Source organism: Ischnura elegans, chromosome 5 (genome assembly GCF_921293095.1).
Source record: "Ischnura elegans chromosome 5, ioIscEleg1.1, whole genome shotgun sequence".
In the NCBI taxonomy this organism is placed as follows: domain Eukaryota; kingdom Metazoa; phylum Arthropoda; class Insecta; order Odonata; family Coenagrionidae; genus Ischnura; species Ischnura elegans.
In genome coordinates, this window is record NC_060250.1 from 130180618 (window position 1) to 130202911 (window position 22294).

The 22294-nt window shown below is 38.7% G+C and overlaps 2 protein-coding genes across 12 annotated transcripts in view; one reads left to right on the plus strand and one right to left on the minus strand.

The window, feature by feature from the left end:
• Positions 1 to 22294, plus strand: part of LOC124159560 (ras-specific guanine nucleotide-releasing factor RalGPS2) — a 327801-nt gene that overhangs the window by 299507 nt on the left and 6000 nt on the right. For 9 of the 11 annotated variants that reach the window (XM_046535444.1, XM_046535447.1, XM_046535446.1 and 6 more), the window contains 9 exons: positions 1573 to 1912; positions 2670 to 2833; positions 2956 to 3098; positions 4674 to 4899; positions 6353 to 6622; positions 12253 to 12336; positions 16150 to 16473; positions 21044 to 21175; positions 21507 to 21698. In XM_046535444.1, the coding sequence (XP_046391400.1) occupies positions 1573 to 1912; positions 2670 to 2833; positions 2956 to 3098; positions 4674 to 4899; positions 6353 to 6622; positions 12253 to 12336; positions 16150 to 16473; positions 21044 to 21175; positions 21507 to 21698 (1875 nt within the window). The remainder of the gene's footprint in view (positions 1 to 1572; positions 1913 to 2669; positions 2834 to 2955; positions 3099 to 4673; positions 4900 to 6352; positions 6623 to 12252; positions 12337 to 16149; positions 16474 to 21043; positions 21176 to 21506; positions 21699 to 22294) is intronic. The other 2 variants (XM_046535455.1, XM_046535452.1) reach the window with 2 other exon arrangements.
• On the minus strand, positions 17238 to 19589 carry LOC124159562 (tigger transposable element-derived protein 6-like). The gene is made up of 2 exons (XM_046535456.1): positions 17792 to 19589; positions 17238 to 17705 (listed from the first exon to the last, which is right to left on the minus strand). Exons 1-2 carry the CDS (start codon positions 18765 to 18767, stop codon positions 17353 to 17355), a joined length of 1329 nt encoding a protein of 442 aa, XP_046391412.1. The 5' UTR covers positions 18768 to 19589; the 3' UTR covers positions 17238 to 17352.

The following is a 22294-nucleotide window of genomic DNA, read 5'->3' on the forward strand; positions in this document are numbered from 1 at the left end:
TATCGTAATCCCTTTTATGGATTTTTCGGAAATGATATAGTTATTGCAATGGTTTGGGAGGTACAGGAATTCTGGCGTCCATTTCCTATCCCTCTGTGTAAGCTGATCAGCATTGACATAAGAATTAAGTTAGATTCTTAAAAGGAGATAGTTGCTTACCATCTTCAGGCATTGAGTTAATTTTACTACTAGCTTTGTTCCATCCTTGCTTTTATGAAGCACCTGAATCATTAGAAAATTCTGATTTAATTGTGTAGTTTACTGAAGCTGAAGGAGCTTCTTAAATTCATGTGCTTGAAATTTTCTATAAATTATAATTACATACTTTAGTACCCCAAGTGAGAAGCTGTGACCAACTGTCATCACACATTTGACCAGAGTGTAACCTTGCTGCCATTTTTTACTTGTGTGGGCTTAATGATACTAAATTTATATTTATTTTCCTCATTTTGGGGGATAATGGTCAGTGTCCCCATACACTCCCTAATTCAAAAGTCATGCTGTAAGTTAATAATAGATCAACAGCTTATCCATTTCCAGTACTTAAGCAATCTGCAAGGCTGAAAGATGACTATTGTAGACCTAAAATGCCTGCTAGCCTTTCAGTTAAGGTTAGGATGGAGACAATCTCATAAAATAGGTAGTTAAAGATAACAGATCTGCTGGTAGATTTCTTTTGTATTTCGATGCAACATGAAAGGATATGAGTGGTAGAGTGTGTAGCATATGTATGTAATCCAGACACCATCTCCCAACGATATATGAAGCCAGCTCTACTTGGTTTGAGGGGTTCATTTACTACAGATATGATCTTACCTCTTGGTGTATTTGTGGCCGATTATCATATTCCTAACACCAGATAATGAATACCTATTTACAGGAGGTTGGCGACACATCATATGCCGTACTCTATAAACTGCCATGCCTCTATCTTTATATAACTTATAGTTTAGTTTCTTGATAATTTTTAGCGTTTAAGATTAGTTGCGTGAATTAAGCATTAATTTTTACAAAGCGATTTCAGACACATGATTAATACATTTGATAAATGTTTGCTTAACCCTTTTCATTACCTCTGTGCTTTTTCACATTCTAACTTTAAGGCTTGATTGAGAGTTTTAATAGATGATGTTTTTACTTCTTCCTGAACAGTTTTTATCTGTTTTAATTTAACTGTTTTTGTGTATTAATTATTGAATGGGCCCTTCAGGTTTTATTTTCGTATTCATTGTCATCTTCATTGATTGTTCAGGTGGAGAAGTTAGCAAATCTCTTTTTGTATGATGCCAATAATGCCATCAAAATGTCTGATTCCCAGTATTGCTAAGAATCATGCTAGTAATATATGTAAGTCAGTATTGTTAGTATTTGTATTTCATCAACCTTGTTTCTTTGTTTCATTGGCAATTTCTTATGCATTCTTATTTCACGCATTGGTTCTTTCGCATTAATCAGATATTTAGAGCTAACTTCACTCTTCCGTTTAATTTATCTACGTATGCTAGCTTAATCAAATTTTCCTGTGTCACTGATGTGTTTTCTTTCTTCTTTTTTTTTCCCTGCATCCAACAGTTCTTCTCCTTCCCCCTCCTCTTGTAAAAGTCGAAACCTCTCCAATATTCCCTCCGCTTCCTTCTCGAACCAGTGTGCGCGATATGCCCCTGCCCCTCCCCCCAGCAACTCTTCTAAGTCGCACAGTTTACCCACCAACACGACGGCCAAGGATTTCGATGCCATCGTTTTTGACGCGTTGCGCGTCGCACCGGAAGACTTTGCCGGCCAGCTGACGCTGCTCGACCTCGTGCCATTCCAAGCCATTGCGCCGGACGAACTCACCAGCTGCGCTTGGAACAAGAGGCACAAGCTCCAGGTGGCCCCAAATGTAGTTGCCTTCACGCGTCGATTCAACCACGTGAGTGTTGATTCATCTGTTAGCAGGAGGCACCCAGACAAGTGGGGGGGAACTCTGGGGGCTTCAGGCCCTTCCGAAATATTTTCCCTTGTGGCAACTGCCAGCCATACATCCCCCTTAGGAGATATCTCCTACCCCAGGACAGTTATCCCCTGACTTTCCCTTATCTGTTGAAAGTTGTGGACTGAGATGCAACAGGGTCTCAGATGCAAAATTTGCTCAAAATCAGATTATATGAAATGCTGCCGTCAATGCCCTGAATATTAATTTTTGCTACAAAACAGGCAGGTTTGGGAAAGAAACACCTGAGGAGAACAAGCCTTTATAAGTACAGCTGTGTCATTGAAAACCAACAATGACGAAATTTATGGTTTTTCAATGGATACGAGCCTGGTTAGCAAGCTGATTAGGCACACATATAATAGTATTTATTGTTGCCATAAATAGGCATGCTCACCCGAAAATAACCGTGTATCAATAGTATCTTAAGTATAAAACATGGTTTAATCTAATTAAGAGCTTGGAGCAATATCGGTAAAATAGTCTTCACCACATTAGAATATTTGCCATCAGTTTTCTATTTCTTGCTTTCAACAAGAATAATGAAACCATTTGTGACATACACCTCCATTCTTACTTTGTTCTTAGGCACTTTTGTGCATGATTTTTTCTTATTATGATTTTTTGTGAGCTATTTTTGCTAATATTTAATTTACCCATAATGACATAGCTAAAATTTTGCTATTTTTATTCACAGGTTAGCTTTTGGACAGTTCAGGAAATATTAAATCGATCCACAGCTAAACAACGAGCAGAAGTATTAGGCCATTTCATTCGTATAGCTAAGAAGTTGTATGACTTGAATAATTTGCATTCTTTATTTGCAATAATTTCAGCTCTACAGAGTGCCTCAATTTATAGGTGAGTATTCAAATGAAACAAAAATACATGGTTTTCCCATGAGTAAATATTTATAAACATTAGTACATTCAAATCATGTCAAGTGCAAATCATTATATTTCAATATGTGATCCTCTTCACAGACTGAACAAGACATGGAGCTACTTGTCAAAGAAAGAGAAGCAAACGTTCGATCGGCTGGCGGAGGTGTTCTCAGACAAAAACAACTGGGCCAATTTAAGAGAACACATGGAGAGCCTCAAGTTACCATGCATTCCATATCTAGGTAAGAATTGGAATCAAATACATGACATAATGTGGATTAGTTAATTTCCCTTGAATGAAATTTTGATGCATACTCTCAAAGTTTTATTGCTGCAATGAAAGTCATCTGGCCATTGAAAGGCTTTCAGCTGTATCATTATCTCAAGTTTTCACTGCATCAAGATCTACAAAGTTATCAAGTTGTCAGCAAAAATTAAACTCCCTGTGAATACATATTAAGATGGCTATATTTATCACTGATTATGTATTTATATTTTGTATACCTTACTCTGAATCAGCGTTAAAACCTGAAGGTTGTGTTGGATAGGTGACGGTAGAGCCAGACCAACCCACAAGAAGATAAATTTCCCATTTTTGGTGTAGAGGGGGCCAGTGCCTTTATCCAGGTCCCTTCACACTCACAGGAATTTTTTATTTGAGGGTGTCTGCTGGTTTCACCAAGGATTTGAACTCGTGGCCCTACAGTGAGAGGGCTGTGCCCACTCGCCCACCGCTCTCCTCCTAAAAATAAACACAGCATTGACTGTAAGCATAATGAATCGGTGATTCATCCTGAAGACTGGTTAGGGTAGGTGCAGGCAGAGATCACCCATTTCTAAGCCCTAGGCTAATGAATTTTATACATTGAGGTTATAGGGACCAATTCCTTGCACCTTGTACAATGTGGATTTTTTATTTTGGGATGCGTGAAAGCTTCACATAACCCCAAGAATTTGAACCCTGGACTCATTGCTAGAAGCCATGTGATTTACTCACTTAAGTACCATGAACCGGATAGAATTTAGGCAGCATTGGCATATTGTAATACTTTATATGTGATACATTATCTTATATGTATTCATTCTATCACTCTCTCAGTGATTCATCCTGAAGGCTTGTTTGGATAGGTGAGTTTAGAGCTCACCTCTTACTAACCTGCAGAAATGTTAATATGTATCACGCTTCCTGGTTAGTTCCTTTCCCTGAGCGTCCTCCCATAATTAGGATTTCATTGGGGGTCTCCAAAGGAGAGTATTGAACCTTGGACCCTTCAATCAGTAGCCAAGACCCTTGCCCATCATGTTTTCCACTCTCTATCAGAATGGTGAAATGTTTTAATTGAATGGAATGAATAGGTTGACTTACACGTTAATTTTCTAGGGAAAAAATTCCTCTACACAGGAATCAAACGTCAGATCTTCCAAGGAGCCATTACTTATGGTGAATCCCAATCTAGCGCTGAGACCTTGCTTGGCTGCAATTGTGGAATATTTCAGTATAGCACCATTAGCCTCAGGTGGATTGAAACAGGAATCAAGGAACCTGGATTGCGTAGTGATCTATGGTGTGGCTTGGAAAGCCAAAGGTCCTTGATTTGATTCTGGTCCAGGGGAATTTTTTCCCCAGGCAATTGATATGAATTTCTCCACAATTCACAAGGCAGGACTAAAATATTCCACATTAGATTGGCATAACCAAATGCCACGAGACCGAGAATAAACTGTATTTGTATATCAGGCTTGAAGGAGTCTTTTATCCTTTTTATGTTCCCATTCCTTCTCTCTGAGCTCTGCAATTTGATGCATGTTTTCCGCAGGCTTATTCCTGACGGATCTGGTGTACGTGGACATGGCGCATCCACATTCTGGAGGGCTGGAGTCCGAACAGAGGCAATTGAAGATGAACAATATTCTGCGGGTGATTTCCAATTATCAGCAGTCCTCATACTCCCACCTGATCCCCTCCACTCATATCCAGAATTACCTTCGTAGCGTGAGGTACATCGAAGAATTACAGAAGTTCGTGGAGGATGATCAGTACAAGTAAGTTTTAACAATTGCTTTATGTTTTCTGAGGTTCTTTGCGGTAAAAATTTTTGCATAAAATTCCCTGGAAGAATTAGTAATTGAACTAAGATTTTGATTGGAAAATTTTGTCTGCCTGTATGAGGTCTAATATTAAACATTTAATTACATTATGTGAAGTACTCAGTTAGTATTGAAAAAGGGAAAATATTTTGTTCTTTCAACTTCTTTTTGTTGCATATAGTTGGAATGAACTACAGTTCTTTGATATTGGTGATATCAACTATGGAGTAGTAGTTGTCTTTGATTTATTATTTTTATATATGATGCATAGCATAAAATTGCAAGCATCATTGTTGTGAAAAAATTAAAACAATTAAGAAAACCACTTATTCACATCAATAAAAAGACTGATCAGCAGAAGTAATTCTGTACATAATTCCATGATTTGATGTAAAGATCTCGAAGGGATGAAATTCAACTTGAAAATTTGCCTCTTTTGAGAAAAATCATGTTACTTGTGGCTTCTGTCTACCTTGTGTCTGAATTTCTTCAAGCTTTGAAAACTGCCAGAAATTAGGTTCTTCTCCCTTGATTTTTACTGGACAGGAATTTACTAGCCAAACACGTTTATATGTTAATAAAAGATTTTCCCCAGTTGGTTGAAGATACATATTCTTTGCCATCATATGTCTGGACAACTGCCAAATTTTAGACAGATTCATGTCACCATATAAGAATTATCCAAGGCTATTTACCTTCATTTCTCAATCATATCTGGTACTCTTACACCTTACTAAGGTTCACTCTTCATCTGTGTCCATCAAAGATGTGCAAACTTAGTAGCAACTAGAAGGGCTTAAACCACTTAGCAGCAAAACTGGGTCAACTGTGCTTGCGCAGTAGAGAAAATGATCTAGTCACTGGGTTCGGAGTCAGTCACAGCCAAATAGTGGGAGCATGTGTTTAGGTGCCAGACACTGGTTTTGCACTGCACATTTCTTCCCTCTGTGGAGTTTTTCTGCGGCTGTAGTGGTGATGGAATAAACAAACTAGTAAAGAAGCATTTTAGTTTATGATCTTTGAATATATACTATAAAAACCAAGGACCCAGGAAAACACTTTGGACGTAACTATTCAAAAGTATGAAATATATTTTTGGAATGTACTGTGATCAGTGTTTTTTATGCTCCAAAAAGTGTTTTTAGGCCTTATAAATATTTTCATGCACCTAGGTAAATATATAATTCCATATTTGACAAGGCTGGCCAAGAAATGAAACAGAAGATGTTGATAGTTCATCATGCAGTCTCAGGAATATATACAAACTAAATCTCTTAAGAACTCAATCTTTGTGAGGTCCTAGACATTTTTACAACTCTAATGGATCACATGACCTCATCACTAAGGAGTCATGCTTTTATAACTGTTATTAATCCCCTGATAATACTGTCATTGTACCTTATTCCAGGCTTTCGCTGAAGCTGGAGCCTCCATCGCCCCCACCCAGTTCTTCAAGTTCCAAAGAGTCTGTGGGTGGAGAGGTGGCGTGTGGCGGAGGGCCAGGCGTTGGCAATGGATCGGGAGGGCTGGCGTCTGTGGGCGGTCCGCTCAACCTCTCTCCCGCCAAAGGGGCCGGCACACTGCGACTCCACTCGGCCACTGCCACTGCTGTCGCTTCCCTCGGAGTCTCGTCCAAATTCATTCCGGGGCATCGCAAGAGCAGAAGCTTAGGCACCAAGTGAGTAGCAATTATTCGAGGACATGACCGTGAACTAGATAGCAGTGTACCTCTACGGTGTCTCTCACAATGGCACATTAAGTTTGAAAATTCTGGGGAGGGAAAATCATTTGATGATTTTGTCTCGGAAAAAACTCAATATGGGAAAATATGCCTCAGCATGGGATCAGGGTCATCGATTTAGAATACATGAACAGCTCATGCTGACATGGTCTCTGCATTTTGACACACCATTGAGTCACGCCCAAACTCCACCTTGGACATTGGAAAATTTAATATTTTTCTTCATTCTTTGGTGGTCGCCCTTAAGCAAAAGGATAAGTTAGAATGTTAGAACATTTAGTGTCTATTCTATGTGTGGTAACTTATGTGTAACTGGAAGTTAGGTTTGACCCTATGGTTTGGCATGCCACACAAAATAAAACCTGTTTCACTTAGGGGTGGATAGTGGCCCTCTGATGGGTCACACTCTTGTCAGACTGGATGGCACCAAGTGCAAAGGCTGACCATCTGCAACTCAGCCCACCTCTTTTAGATCTGAGTAGACCTGTCAGCATGGTATTTTGTATGTTATAGGTGTTATATCACCCCAATGCTGAGATTTTTTCAGAATAAGATGTGACATTTCAGTGGAAAAACTGAGATTAGCATCACGTGGGTGGATCTGTCTGGCACTGGCCTCAGTCTGATGCTCAAGTGACGACAAATTGATCAGAAATTAGCATTGCCGAGACCGGGCAGTGGTTGCACGCACTCATTACATTCTTGGGATGTGGTGGTGGAGGGCCTCTAGCATACTCCCTTGCTGCAGTGGGTTCAAATGTTGGCTGTGCCATCTCCTGTGCTCCTCCAGGTACTGACTAGAAGATGGACGTAGGTGAGACCCACTGGTGGCTCAAATCATTCAGAATAAAGTCCACCTGAGACCCATTATTGGGTTACTCTGAAGTCTGATCCCAGGAACAGAGATTCAGCTTGGATATGCTCTGGTGATGGTTAGACAATTTTTCAGTTTTTTTTTACTCTCTCAGTGTTCCATTCTAATGTTGTCATGAATATGTACATTGACCAAACCCAAGAGTAATCCTCAGGTATGTGTTTATTGCATATTCAGGGTAGGGGGGGCTACAGTTCCTTTCTCTGAGTGCCCATCACCTGGGATTTGAACGTGAGGCCCTTCGATCTGTAGCTGATTGTTAACCCGATAGGCTACAATGCTCCCCCACACTTGAGTTTGTATACCTGTGTGTTTATGTTTTATCAGTGTGTTTAGGTTTTACCTTAGACACTTTGCTATTTTTATAGTTTTAATCCCAGGAATATGTAATAAAAAGACAGTGTCTAAATAGATATTGATAAATGCTACTGGCTGTCATTATCTGAAGTTGAAAATAACTGGTGTGTTTGCATAAATTTGGATTTGAAAAGCTGTTCAACTTTTTTTACAGCAATTCTTTCTTGTGTTTTTTTTTTCAATCTGAGATTTTGTTCTTGGCAACACTGTTCAGAACTCTTTTACTGATATCAAACCTTGGTACATGGTAAGTTTTTACAGCCTGCAGAAGTCCCTTAAATGAAAATCATTTGCTTGTTTAGTAATTTTTAATAATATGCTGATGAGTTTCGTCACTAGATCATGATATTGAATCTTGAGGGAGTAATCAAACCTAGCACTTTTGCCTTCATGGTGTGTTCATTGGAGGTGCTAATTATGTGTAAGTTCTTTAATCATTCTAGGGTTGGAGATTTCCAAATAAGTTCTTAAATTAATATTTTGGTTTTCTGACTCTTTATTTATTGTTAAACTGTAGGTGGGTACAATATTTATTGGTGAAATTGGCATTTACATTTACATGCTTTCTAATAAGGTTGAAATTCTTCTTGTCTGTATTAGATTGTGGTGCATACATACCTTTAGTTTCTTATAACCATAAATGTTGTGTAACTAATTCAGCTGTTGGTTTTATAACATGAAATTTTGAGAAATCATTGGAAAGAACTGCAGAGAACTGAAATATTAGGGTGCTCTCTTGAATTCCGTCACACAAAATGGAGCTAGCTCAGCTGCTAAATGTAGGTGGCTCACTGGCAAGCATGTTGTTGACAGTGGCTTGGAAGTTCTTCTGTGATATTCTAAGAATCAAATGCGTGGCATAGTCCATGAGAACCATTTGATAGTTATGCTTTTTCAAATGTTTTTTTGCATTGAAATAGCTATGATTTGTGGCTGTGCTTTCAATAAGTTAAAACTCCTGCCGGCAGGTACATGGGATGTAGATCAAGTTCCCAGTCTGTATTTATCAAACGGCCCTCACGGAAAATGCTCTGGCAATGGGGTCGATCCAAAGAACATCACAGCACAACGTAGGATGATGTTGCTGCCAGTGAATATTACTGTAATGCCAACGTGGCAGAGGGATCACTAGTAAACCACCTATGTTTCAGCTAGCTCCAATTTCTGTTACACTATTCACCATGCAGTTTGCACTCTGGTTATTCATTTCTCTGCGATAGAACTAACTTTTATTGATTAATTACCTGCCTGTTGCTGCACTTGCTAATGGTTGTAGTTTATTTACCTTTCATGAATTTTCATCAGCTATCCCATGAAGCGCCCGGACTGCTATTTAAGGAGTATCTGCCCCAAGCATTAGTTTGAGCTTTCTCCTTTTGCTGTGATATTAAAGTCAAATTAACATCAGTTTGATTCACTGAAGAGTTGTCTCATTGCATTAAGTATTCCCCTGTTAATTTTTGCTGGGTCCCAATTGCTTGGTATTTCAAAATGCACTCATTCATCCCCGACATCTTTGTTTGGTTTGAACCATCTGTCTTCATCAAAGTAGTTATTTCAAATGAGTCGTCGTGAAATTTTCTAAACTTTGTGATTGGAAAACAAAAGACGTGGTCATTCCACACGATATTCAAGCAACCGGGGTTTCGACGTAGAACGTCAATCATTGTAGAACCCATGGTATCAAGCACACTGGCATGTATGTGCTATCAAGGCATAAAACATTCACAATCTATAGCTATAAGTTCAAAGTGGTGGTGACGGTTAGGGTGACATTAGTTGAGAGAGAATGAGGGCTAGATGCGCAAGAGTTATTTAAAATTTTACAAAGTGTGGGATGTAAGGAAATGATTATCTACCAAATTTTGTTGCCTTTTTATTTCCACATGCAGCACTAAAGAGTAAGATTTTAGTACTTATGCAGTGCATTCATTCATATTTTTAAAAGATATTGTTGAACCTGTTGGAATTAGCATGAAATTTACCGTGGAGTTTGGTCTATTTTGAATTAATGTGCAAAAACTTGGGAACGTGCTGTGTCATTCAATTTTTTTGGTGCACTTTGCCACTGTGAATTATAAGTTCTAATAATGAATTGTGGAATTAGACACTTTTTAATGAAAAATATATGATATTGAATAAAATTGAGGAGTAAATAAATCAGAAAAGAAATCAATGCAGCTAAGAAATGGCTCATCTGGCATCAGTGTCAATGCCTTCGGTGTTGCAGTTTGCTGTTTTAGTTCAGCGAAAGAATGATAGGTGGCATCCAGTGTATGTTCATTTTTTCTATGAGAGCTCCACAAGCTGTAAAGTTAATTTTTTCGTTTATCCTAATTAATTATTATGCCTAATTTGTTTTTAAAATGAGAGGCTCTTAGTCTCTTTTCAAAGAAATGGGATTTTCCTCCCATTATTTTATTTTGAAGACCCTTTCTCCTCCTCCAGCCCCTGGTTGGTGCATCACATCATGGCCACCGACTGTCCCATCCCATCGAAATGCCATCCCTTCACTAAAGTTATTTACCTCTCCCTCGCCTCAAGTTCCAAGTTAACTGCCTCTGTCGCGTGCCCCACCCATCCTACGTCACCCTAAAAGTCACCTGCCATGCAAACTTGCAACTATAAATTGGGAATGTTCCTGTGTCTCACTTGTACGTTACGTCATATGTAGTGTGTTTGTTTTTATGTACCTGATGATAACATTCGGAATCAAAACCATGTTCACCTATATAAATTAGGTGGAATTACCAGTCCTTTCTCCTTGCTTTTCAATCACAATCTTTCTTTGTGGTAGTGGATGAAAAATAACTTATCTGAGCGTAGAAGAGGGGCTGGACAATTCACTTCATAAGAAATTTCTCATGGAAACGCTCATTTTCAAGCTGCAGTCACGGATAAGTTACTCCTATTTAATTTTATGTTAACCTGCTGATAATTTTTTGATACTTTATATCCTTTTTTAGTTGTTGGTGTAGATGTCTTATTGTGAAATACTTCAGGGATGGCATTTTTGTAAAAAATATCTCATATGTAATAATTTTGAAATGATAATTGCTTTTATTAGGTGCATTCTTCATGCTGATTAGGTGGATGTCCAACTTTCATTGATTTTGAGGATTGGAAGATAATTAACGACTTAAATCAGTTCCAAACTTACTGCGATTTTACGTTTGATATTACACTTATGTCTTTGGAGAGAAATCAGCTCATTAAAATTGGTCCCCTGCAGTATTTACTACTAGTATTTCTTTTATTTTTCAGAGATGAGGTATAATTTGTTGCTCAAACAGTTCTCACTCAGGTTCCTCACCGGATAGAGCTTGAAAGAGGACCAGATGTTTGAAAGGGAGGCTTTTTGGGTTGTCAATATTGACTTTTTCATAGACAGATACAAGTATGAGTCGTTCTCACCTTTATGTGGATACATATCGTCTCCAAATTGGTAGGATTCTCGGTCATTTTATGAAATTGATTCATGGCTTTATGAATTATTTTGGATTCATCAGTTAATGATTTGAATATATGGAAAAGCTGTCGGAAGGAAAAGAAAATAATTGAGTCCTTTAAGTGATGAACTGAATCCATACTTGATTCTTAGCTTTGGTTTAATTCAGTCATTTTGGTATTCGACTTTGATCTCCTGTGATATAAATGTAACAGGTTCTGTCATCTCCTTATCTTTTCTCGTCTGATGTATGTACAAAATACTGATAGTTTTCAGTATGACATTATTAGAAATGGTTCATCGATGAAGTGGTTACAGTTGAAAACTAATTTGCAATTAGACCCCAACCAGTTCAGATATAACTCTGAATCAACTGCTCCATTCCACTTTCAGGATTGCTGTTGTGTGGCTTTTGTTTTACAGACAGTGTTTCTCCCGCTATCCTGAAGATATTTTCAGGTCGTAGAGGGTCAGAGTCACCTTTGACTTCTAGGACGTGGGGAAACGACTGAAAACAACTACACAGAGGCAAATGGAAAGTGGAATGGACCAGTCAACTGCTCGTTGCAGAAACCTCTAAGCCTATAATGCCGAATCATACAACACATGACGATATCATTCAAGAAGTGAAATAAGAATCTCAGTGTGATAAGGAAGCTGATAGGAACAACAATTTAGCCAGGGTTGGGTATCCTGAATGACAAGTTGAACAACCTACGTACATACATATTTGACTTGTTTGTGGAGTACTTTAGCCACAAGCTGAGATGCCATCCCTTGAGGTTACCCTTTTGTCATTACCTGTCTGTCTTCTGCTATGACTCCTCTCTTTGAGAGTCCAAAAGGAAGTGTTCCAGACATCTTTTCTTTTTTTCATTTGCTCTCCAGATTTCGTAGCACAAGCCTCCCCCGCAACTTCCATAAGCAAGGCCATCATCAACACTGTTACCATCCTAACATGGTTCGAAGTGGGTGAGTTGAGGCATTGTGTCACTCTCTTTGCTTGGCCAAAGGAATACCATCCAGTGCAGTTGTGCTTTCCCAGCACGTTTGTAGTGTCGTGTAACTTGGTTTCGTCGCTGCACTCCTTTGTTTGTGTCAAATTACTGAGAGTTAAAAAGTCGATTACATATTAGTTGGAAGCGTGTCTGTGTTTATTTAATATATATATATATCCAATAATGAGAAATTTATTGGCCGTCACTTCTCGCATGGGATCAGGAGCATCAAGTTGGAATACATGAATGAACAGCTCAATCTCACTCCTAACAGTGCCGTTGAATCATTTGAAGCAAGAGCATGATATTGTGACGTGATCTCTGCATTTCCAAGGTAGCTGTCATGCAGTGAACAGTAATTGCTATTTTTGTTGTTTTTTTTGTTTATATCTCTGGCATATCTCAAGAAATGTGTAAGTAGCAAGTTATTGGTGAAACAATTCACTACACTTGAGGCACAAAATATCATGACATGTATGTATTAGGCACTGTAAATTTATAGAGAACACATTGATGTAGATGTCACCTTAGGCACCAAGTCAAAACTTTTTGAGTCAGAAGTGTTAAAGTATTGCATGGGTGTTACTGTTAAATACTGAGCCAGAACGTCACAGCAGAGTTTTTTTATCTGCAAAAAATATGCCCCATGTTTCAGACAGCAGTCCATGTTTCAGACAGCAGTCAGTGTTAGAAGCAGAACATAATTGAATATTCTCTTAAATAATCAGTGCATATGTTGAATGAGCATTATTATTATCATGCTTTACCAGAGTCTCATAGCTTTTGTATTCTCTTTTTTGTGAAAATCGGTTTCTCAGTGCATTTCTATTGAATACATGAGCTAGGATCTGAGGATTTCAATGAATTTTTAACCTTCTCCCTGAATGAAATTCTTTATATGCTATTCAATGCTCACTTGCTGGTTATGTACTCTGGGGGAAAAAGAACTCTAGCAGAGTAAGTGCTCCCCCTATTGGTTTACGGAAAAATCCATTTCCTTGCTAATGGTGTGTTATTTTTTGGCCAAATTCGGTTACGGAAATGTTAGCAATTCACATCTTCTTCCACTTTTCACTGTGCAAGTCGGGGATAGAATAATTACAGCTCTCTGGCCTTGATTGATAATGGAGGTTACAATCAGAAATGGGAAGCTATGCCCACATGAATGGTGCTACATTAGGTTATCATTATTTGATGCCTTTGAATCCTTCAATTTCACTCGATTGCCATAACTTTTCTGCAAACATAATGGAAAAATGAAGTCAAGCTACTATTTGGCATAAGTGAGTAAGTCAGGAAATAGGAAATTCAAATGCTTATTAAAGTCTCTTTATTGCATTAACTTAACTGAATGCAGCTATATTTGGCATTTGGATTACCTGTCTCCTTCAGACCTTTTCCCCACATATCTTCTCTTCCATCTCTTTTTTCTTCTTATCTAGCACCTCTCTCGTACTTGGCTGAGGTCAAATAGTTCACTCTCCAAATGTACAGTTGAATGGGAAAGACCATGAGATGTGTTTCAATTTCCCTTGTCCCAATTTGGCCAAAGAAGAGCTAGCCAACGGGAAGAAAACAAATTTTCTCGTGAACCAATGGTGGCTGTACAAACTTAACTGGGATACTTATTTCCCCGTGATATCTCATTTTATTGTTTTGAAGTATTTTTTTAAGTCCCCTATTGATGCGCTATGTATCTCTTTAAAGTAAACTCTGTCTCTCCTTCTCTCACTTCATTTTCCAAATTCATTTCACAGACCTGTCTGCAGCCTCTCTTCTAACTCCAATTTCTTTCCTGAGTCACATTTACTAGTCACACTGTTTGGCATCAATGCAGCTGACATCTCTCCATTATTCATGCATTGAGTTCACACTGATGCTGTTTATTCTGCTCTTGATTTTGCATGGCTACCATTTGAGTTAATGGCATTTTGAGTCAAGCTATTGATATGTTGGGTTGCCATCAACCATTTCTAAAAAGCTTTAGAGGATGAATATTCTAAGTAGTTGTAACTATAGCTTAGAAAAAAATTGTTAAAAGTTGATCGGTTTGGCATGAAATATTTGGCTGACCATTTGTGTGTGGATATGTACTGTGCCTAAATTTCAAAGTAAATTTACTTCAAAATGTATGTTTCATAATGTAAGGCAGCTTTGTAAATTATTGCTGCTAGAGTGGAAGAAGTTTAGCTGCAGAATGGATAAGCTGAAATAAATACCTACACTTGTAGTTTTTTCACAAAAACAAAAATATGTAATTCTAAGTAACATGTAGTGTGCCCTGCCTACTCAACCTGTAAAAATTTCCTGTGTCTTGTGTTCGTTCCTTATTTTCTTTATTATTGTTGGTGGATTCAGTGAATTCCTATTATCTGATTTTATTTGTTTAATCCTTTTCACCATTGCAGTATTATTCTTCCCTGAATAATAACTGAATTGACTAATTTCTTACTTTTAAATGAGCAATGTTTCGAGTAAATGTAATCTTGATTTTTTGTTACTGAATGTCATTTTTTACCATTGTGTGGGTAATTTAATATCTGTTTAAATGTAGAAATACACACATATCTTGGCTGAGCCATCATCTTCTTATACATATCAATGTCATCAGCGGAAATACATATGTTGTTTCCTTCCCTTCAGTCTTGATTTCTATTCTCTTTCGCCATTTTATGGCAATATACTATTTTAATTCTGTGAATGCTGATTTTCAAAGCTTAAACACATTATTCTCATTAAAAATTTGATTTATGCTCACCGTTGCAGATAAGTTTAAGAATTAACTTGGATAATTTTTTTTTTAATTTTGTATTAATCTAACAATATGGCTGATCAATTCCCTGTTATAAACCTGCATTATTTTAACATTCTGTACTGTTGTGAATGTGCGTGGACTTATGATTTAGATTTTGCGTAAGCAGTATCACTTTTATCCCTCCCAGTTGGTTTACCTATCAAAATGCAATGGCATTACATGTCAGAAAACCATTATTTATTTTGTAAAGTGCACAACATACTTCAAATGATCCAAAACAAATGGTGATATGGTATGTACTGTAAATCTTACTTGAAACCTTTGATTTACCTCATTGTGCATTTTAATTGCATATGTATTGGGGGTTATTTTAATGCACCTATATTTTATCAACAATATATATTTGAAGCTGTAAGAATAAAAGTCCTGCATAGTGTGCAATGGAATAGAAATATTTCATTCAACAGATATTTTCAACAAATACAGAACAATTTGTGCAATACACTAAATCTTTCTCCAGCCTCGTCCTAGATCTTTTCTCATACAGCATTCTTTTTCAGACTAAGTCTGGAATTTGGTGAAAACAATTCACTGGATTTTTTCTCTCCCACCTTCAAATTGTTGACTGAGATAATTTGAGAATTTTGCCATTAGAGTAAAATAAAATCCCCTTTGTTAAGCTAAGTTCATTCAGTTTCCGTATGTTTTTTTATTTCTTGTTTTTTTTAATCACATATATTTTTCTTTTTTCAAATTTCTTATGGTATGAGTGGGCTTCTGTCTTTGGAATTTATTTATATTGTTAAAAGTGGTTTCATCTTTTATTCAAAAGTATGTGAAAGATGATTCTCCTTCTGTTACCCTTCCATTGTCTTTTTTTCAATCATCTCAATAGCTTTTGGCTGCCCTATTTGTGCCCCAAGCATGTTAGACCATGTTTGTCGAATGCTCAGGTGCTTGTGTTGCCAAATGCCTGTGTTAAATGAAGCCTTTTGAGACGAGCCTCACGTAATGTTAACGTTCCCATTGCAGCATCTTCCGTCAGTCCCACCTCGGCCCTCCCTGCGCTGGGGACAGCATGCCCTCCGGCCCCAGGATCGGCCCTGGCCAGCTGGGGCTGCCCCTGGGCCAAGGCAGTGACGCGGGCTCGGACGAGAAGCTGCGCCACTTGCTGGACGACTCGGTGCTGGAGGAACCGAGGCTGCCCCCTCCACACCACCCGCACGTGCACCACCATGAGCACAGCACGAGCACCAACGACAAGAGTGGTGCGGTGGTTGCAGCGACGGATGGCGTCGAAGGCTCTGCGCAGACGGATGAAGATGAGGAGGAACTCAAGCTGCTCTCCAGGCATGGGTGAGTGGTGATATGTAATCAGCGTGAGCAGCTGTTTGGCTGCGATACATACTATGTATCTCCTTCAAATTCCTTTGATTTTCTAGACAGGTTCTGGCCTACAATATATTTACCTGCATCTACACGCAACCCCACTAAATAGCATCGCAAAATGGTAAAAGTCGGAATATTTTAGACAGGTAGGTCTTATTTGGTGCTCTCGCAAAAGAATAGAACTTTGGCACCCAGGCAGGAACAAACAAACCATGGGAAAATGTCCCGCATGACACTTGAATGTTTTATCTAGTTTATCATAGAAAGGAAGACAATACATTTTTATTGCCTATTTTTTGCCTAAATTGTGATTATTTTAAAAGGAAAGAACTTATAGTATACACCATGGATGAAATTTGCCATGACAAAATCATTTGGTAAACCCAGTCTCTTGGAAGAAGATGGCTTTGTGGTGTAACTGGTAGCATACCTGACTTATAATTAGGAGATCTGAGTTTGAATCCCGGCTAAGCCAAATGATTTTTTTCATAGGGAATTTTATCCTTGGTGTATATAATTTGCACCAACATGAGTGACTGCACACAAAGTCTCTTGTTCAATGCAGTGCTTTGAAATGAACATTTTTCTATTGTGACCCTTATCCTCACATTCTATTCCTATTTCTATTATTAGTACAGTGAAACCTGTCTTAAGCGGAATCTCTCGGGACCTTCACTTTTTTCCGGATAAGACAGTATTCCGCTTAACTCAGGGTCTGACAATTCAAAAAAGACCGCGAAAGTCATATCACGTCTATTGCAATCGTTCCTTAAAAGGTTGGTTTGACTCAAATTCTACACGTAGACGAAATAATAAAGGAACAGCATCGCATTATTTTTAAATTTTTTATTTGAAGTAATCAGTCATTTTTGTCTGTCTTTCCTTTTTTTCCTGTAGAATACAATTTTCTACGTTGCCAATGGCCCCATGTAAGATGTTATACAAATCAGTGTTACCATTGTTGAGATTGCATTCTTCTAATTCTTTTAATGAAACCAACATTTCTCTATACGATTTTTTATTTTCTTCACATATTTTGGTCACTTCGTCGGTGTCACAGCTTTCGTCTTCTTTATTATTGGCTATTAAGGAACCATCTTCATCGCTCGTGAGGAGATCGTTGTCGAAATCCACAAATGTCTCAGCATTCATGCCAATGCCTATTACTTGCTGCAATTCGCTTTGATCCACCATTGGCTCTAAAATAGCAATATATATAATCCTGTAAATGCGTAAATATGCATTTACATTGGTGATACATTAGGATATAAATTATTTTCCTTACCTTTCTCGGGGATCAGTTCTGGCAGAATTCCAGCTTTGGCGAAACATTGTTTAATATCTTTCATTGCCAAATTAATCCAATTAATGGCATCCAGCACCAATATTTTTTTTACCACCTCCGATACTGAATTCGCAGTATCTGCAGCAGCTAATAATGATCGCATCATGCACTTCCAATATTGTGCCTTCAGCGATCTAATTACTCCCTGATCCATTGGCTGAATGATGCTTGTTGTGTTTACCGGAAACCAGGCTAGCTCCACATTCGCAAGGTGAATTTTAGGGTGACAGGTTGCATTGTCAAGGAAAAGTATGACTTTCCTATTTTTCCTCTTCATTTCGGCATTGAAACTTTTAAGCCACTCTTCCATGATTGAAGCCGTGTTCCATGCTTTTTTACTATGTCTCCATTTGGCCGGTAGCTTCTCAATTTCAACGTTTTTGAAGCATTGTGGTAGAGCTGATTTCCCGATGACAAGAGGCTTTAGAAGCTCCCCTGCCATATTCCCACAAATGAAAATGGTCAAGCGCTCCTTTGAGTGCTTCCCTCCTACAGAATAAAGAATAAGTGTAAATATGACATCATTGTTAGAATTTTTACCCAAAATTCTAGAAGTAGAACCCGGAAATGAATACAAACCCTTGCAGTTTTCTCCTTTTACGCACAATGTTTTAGACAGCAGAGCCCTAAAATACATTCCGGTTTCATCCCCGTTGTAGATATCGCATGGTTGATAGTCTTTAATTTTTACTTGAACCATACATTTCCACTCTACGGTTTCCATATCAACGTCATTTGACTCGCCAACAACACTGCTCCAAACAACATTGCGTCTTGCTCTGAAGCTGTCTAGCCATCCATTGGAGGCCTTAAAATCCAATTTTCCCAAAGAAATTGCTAATTCCTGGGCCTTTTCTTGGACTATTGGACCTGACAATGGAACAATGGAATGGACAATCTTGCTAGCACAAACCATTCCCAAACTAATTCGTTTATTTCTTCATATTCGCAGAGAGGTGTTTTCCTCTTTGAATTTAAACTAAGGCCTAAAATAATCGACGCAAACAACAGTTATTTTATGGTGTGTCGTTTTGAAAACTATTGTGGCATGGGAAAACAAGAAATATGTTTCTTAGAACCTACCTCTTTCAAAGTCTCTTAATTTCGTCCTTCTTCTTAATTGCTTCGTAAACTTGAATCTTTCCGCACTTAAACTTCTCTTGTATCTACTTCACGGAGAGCTTTTCTCGTTCAAAGCACTCAATCAAGTCCAGTTTATTTTTCAGCGTTAATACGTTTCGTGGCATGGAGGAAATCAATCAGCAGTTCCCTTTATTCTTAGCATTCTGCGTTGTATTCTTACGCTGTCGGCAGCACGTTGGAGAAAGATTCCTTCTTACTCAGTTGCGAGTAAGGATGCACAAAATGATTGAGCATGTAGAGAGAGGGTTCTACGAGTTGGAGGGGAGGTAAGTGTGCAAGCATTGGTTGGCGGAGTGGTTAAGAAAGGAGGTGGCGGGAGGGAAGAGGGGTGGAGATTTTTGTGGAGCATTTGATAAAATGTACGTGAAACGAAACTGCACTTTACACTAGGGACGATGGACATGAGGCACTGGAAGAGAATTAGCACTAGGTTTAGGGAGACGCGGAAGTGTTTTGGTCAAGGTTGATGCAATATTGTCCTGAGTCCCTCCTGCGACATGATGTCAGTCAATAATGACGTAGAGCATAGTGAACGTACGACACATTTAGCTGGTTCCGTTGGATTATTTTCTATGGAGGACTTTACAAAAAAATTTTAGGATTTTATTTCCTTACGGTAAAAATTGTCCATGGATTATTTTTTAATTCCGCTTAACCAAGAAACACGTGCCCGAGAATCGATTCCGTTTCCGCATTTGACAGTTTCCGTTTAACAGAGGGCACCAATGCACGTAAAACCCTATGTGACCGCCAGGACCAACAAAATTTTCCGGGCAAGACAGGTTTCCGCTTAACTCAGGTTCCGCTAAAGGCAGGTTTCACTGTATTTTCTGTGTGACTGATATTTCAACGTCTGTCAGTGAACATTGCTCTCATGATGATGATAAACTAGATTAAACATTCAAGTTCCTTGGGGGACTATTTCCCATGATATGATCAGGTTGGCCTAGATATCAAAATCCTTCTCTTTTGCTGGAGCACAGAATAGGACCTATCCGTCTAAAAAAATTTTGACTTCTACTTGTTTTGGAATGTTCTGACCTGTCAAGCTCTTGCTTGCTTTTGGAGGATATTCCTGTTAAACTTCATGTCTTTAGTGTCCTGACTTTAAGTACAGCAGTGATCTGGTGTTACAAAATTTTTTAACTATGTACTGTTTGCAGGGTATGTTGATAATAGCCGACCGATTCCTGCTTGATTAGGTGGCTTGAATTGTATACCTCTTTAATATTTTTGTCATTTAAATGGCTAATAGAAAGTATTTAATTGAAATTACTGGAGGCTTTCTCCTCATGCTTAAAAAAGGTTGGTACGTATTTGTATCCATAAGTATACATGTATCCTCATGTTGCTGGCCTGACACTAACATTGAAAATTTATCTGAGGGGAGCTTGGCTCTGTTTTGGTCTTGAGCTCTGTGTAAGGGGTGATGAGATGTCTGAGAGGTGCTGTGAAATAATAATGTTTTCTAGAGGACATTCTATTATTTTTCTCCTCATTTTGCTCTAAAAAAGATGTGTATTGACTTGGTTACATAATGCCTATTATCTGGTAATGTGAGGTTTTTAGATAGATCTCTGTTTTTCTTGTGTTAGCATAAATTCACCCACACTTTGTGTGCCCCAATTAGGTGTGTCTATTTTTTATTTTGTTTTCATCTGGATATCCATACTGAATGTGCTAGACTGTCTGCTCCATTCCGTTTTTGGGATTTTTGCTGTAGTTGCTGCCAGGATCTGAAGATGTTTCTAGGAAGGAATGATAAACATTGCCTGAAAAACAGCAGCTACTCGGCAGCAATCCCGAAAGCCAAATGGGGCTGTAAATTACTTGTCGCAAAAACCTCAGAGCTAGACTGTCATTTGTCTAGAGTGAAGATATTCCCCCAGCCCTGCATAGAACTTGCTAGACTACTTAATTTGAGTCGTCTGAATGTCATTTCAATCCCCTCCCCCTCCCTCCGCTAGTTTTGTAACCCCATCAATTGTTTTCATGTCCTCCCTTCTGCTCCCTCACCTCCGCCTGCCTGCTCTCCGATACTCTCTGCAGGGGTGGCTACAGTTCCGACGGTGGCATCGTCGATGCCCGCACGAGGCAAAGATCCCTGGGGGGTCTCTCGGATGCCGTGTCACGACACCCTCTCCTGTCGTCCTGCGTACCTGTCCGTTGGCATCGTCCTCGGTAAGACCTGCTCGTAATCACACGCACGGGAGTGTGTAGTGTAATGTGTAGTGTTGGATATCACTCCTTTCCTTCTCCTCTCTCTCTCTCTCTTCCCTCCAACTTCTCTCCCCTCCAATTATAAAGTTTTGTGTGTTCCCTAGTGCCCTTGTGCTTCTCTGGTGCTCTTGGTTCCACCCTCATCCCGTCCTTGTTACGTGTCGGCCTGTGCTTCCTTAGGGGCTGTGCCCATCTCCGTACTGATTGCTTTAGGGCAAGGCAATGCCTGTGTGAGCTATGCGCTTGGCCCACCGTGAGACATGATCGTCACGTCCTGTCTTGTTTCTTTCAGGTCCTCCTTGTCGGGTGACTCGGACGATTTCCCCATCGACACGGGCATTCAGAGTTGTTTGATGCAGGGCTGCGTCCGGAGGAAAACCATTGTGAAAGATGGGAAGAAGCCAGCCGTGTCTTCATGGCAGCGATATTGGATTCAGCTTTGGGGAACGTCCCTGGTTTACTACCCACCAAAATCTTTCAAAGGGTAAGAGCTTGATTTGTTGAGACTCGAGGGCTCTCATTTGAAGTGCGCTGGGTGCAAGAGAGGATTAATGGCATGAGGAGATGCCTCCCACTCAAATTCTCAATTACATACTTAGAAAGTACTTGTGTGAATCTATAAGTAATGCACAACAATTTCTTTTGTGAAAGTTGTACATATTTGCCATTAGTCCCACAATTTTAATGTGCAATTTTAGAGTGGATTTCCTCTTCAAGTGAGGATTTAAAACTCATTTTCAACTTTTTCTACCTTGAGCACGGGTAATATTTTATTTAGTAGCTAACTTTCAACTGTTAAAACTGTTCATGAGCAAATGATCATACGTTAAATATCCAGGTTAATTGCCTGGAAAGATGACGTCAAAAGGAAGGATTTGGAGTTTTGCTATTCTAAACTCCTTTTGACCCATTGTTTTTATGTGAGAGATAAATGGACAAAGGTATTTTGAAAATGGTGTTTTGTATTCCCTATTTTTTTTAAATAATTATGTACATGTGTATCTTTAGTGTATATTTTAATTTTTTTAATTATATACAATCGGGGAAATTATTCATTTCTGAGTTTTTGTGCCATTTCGA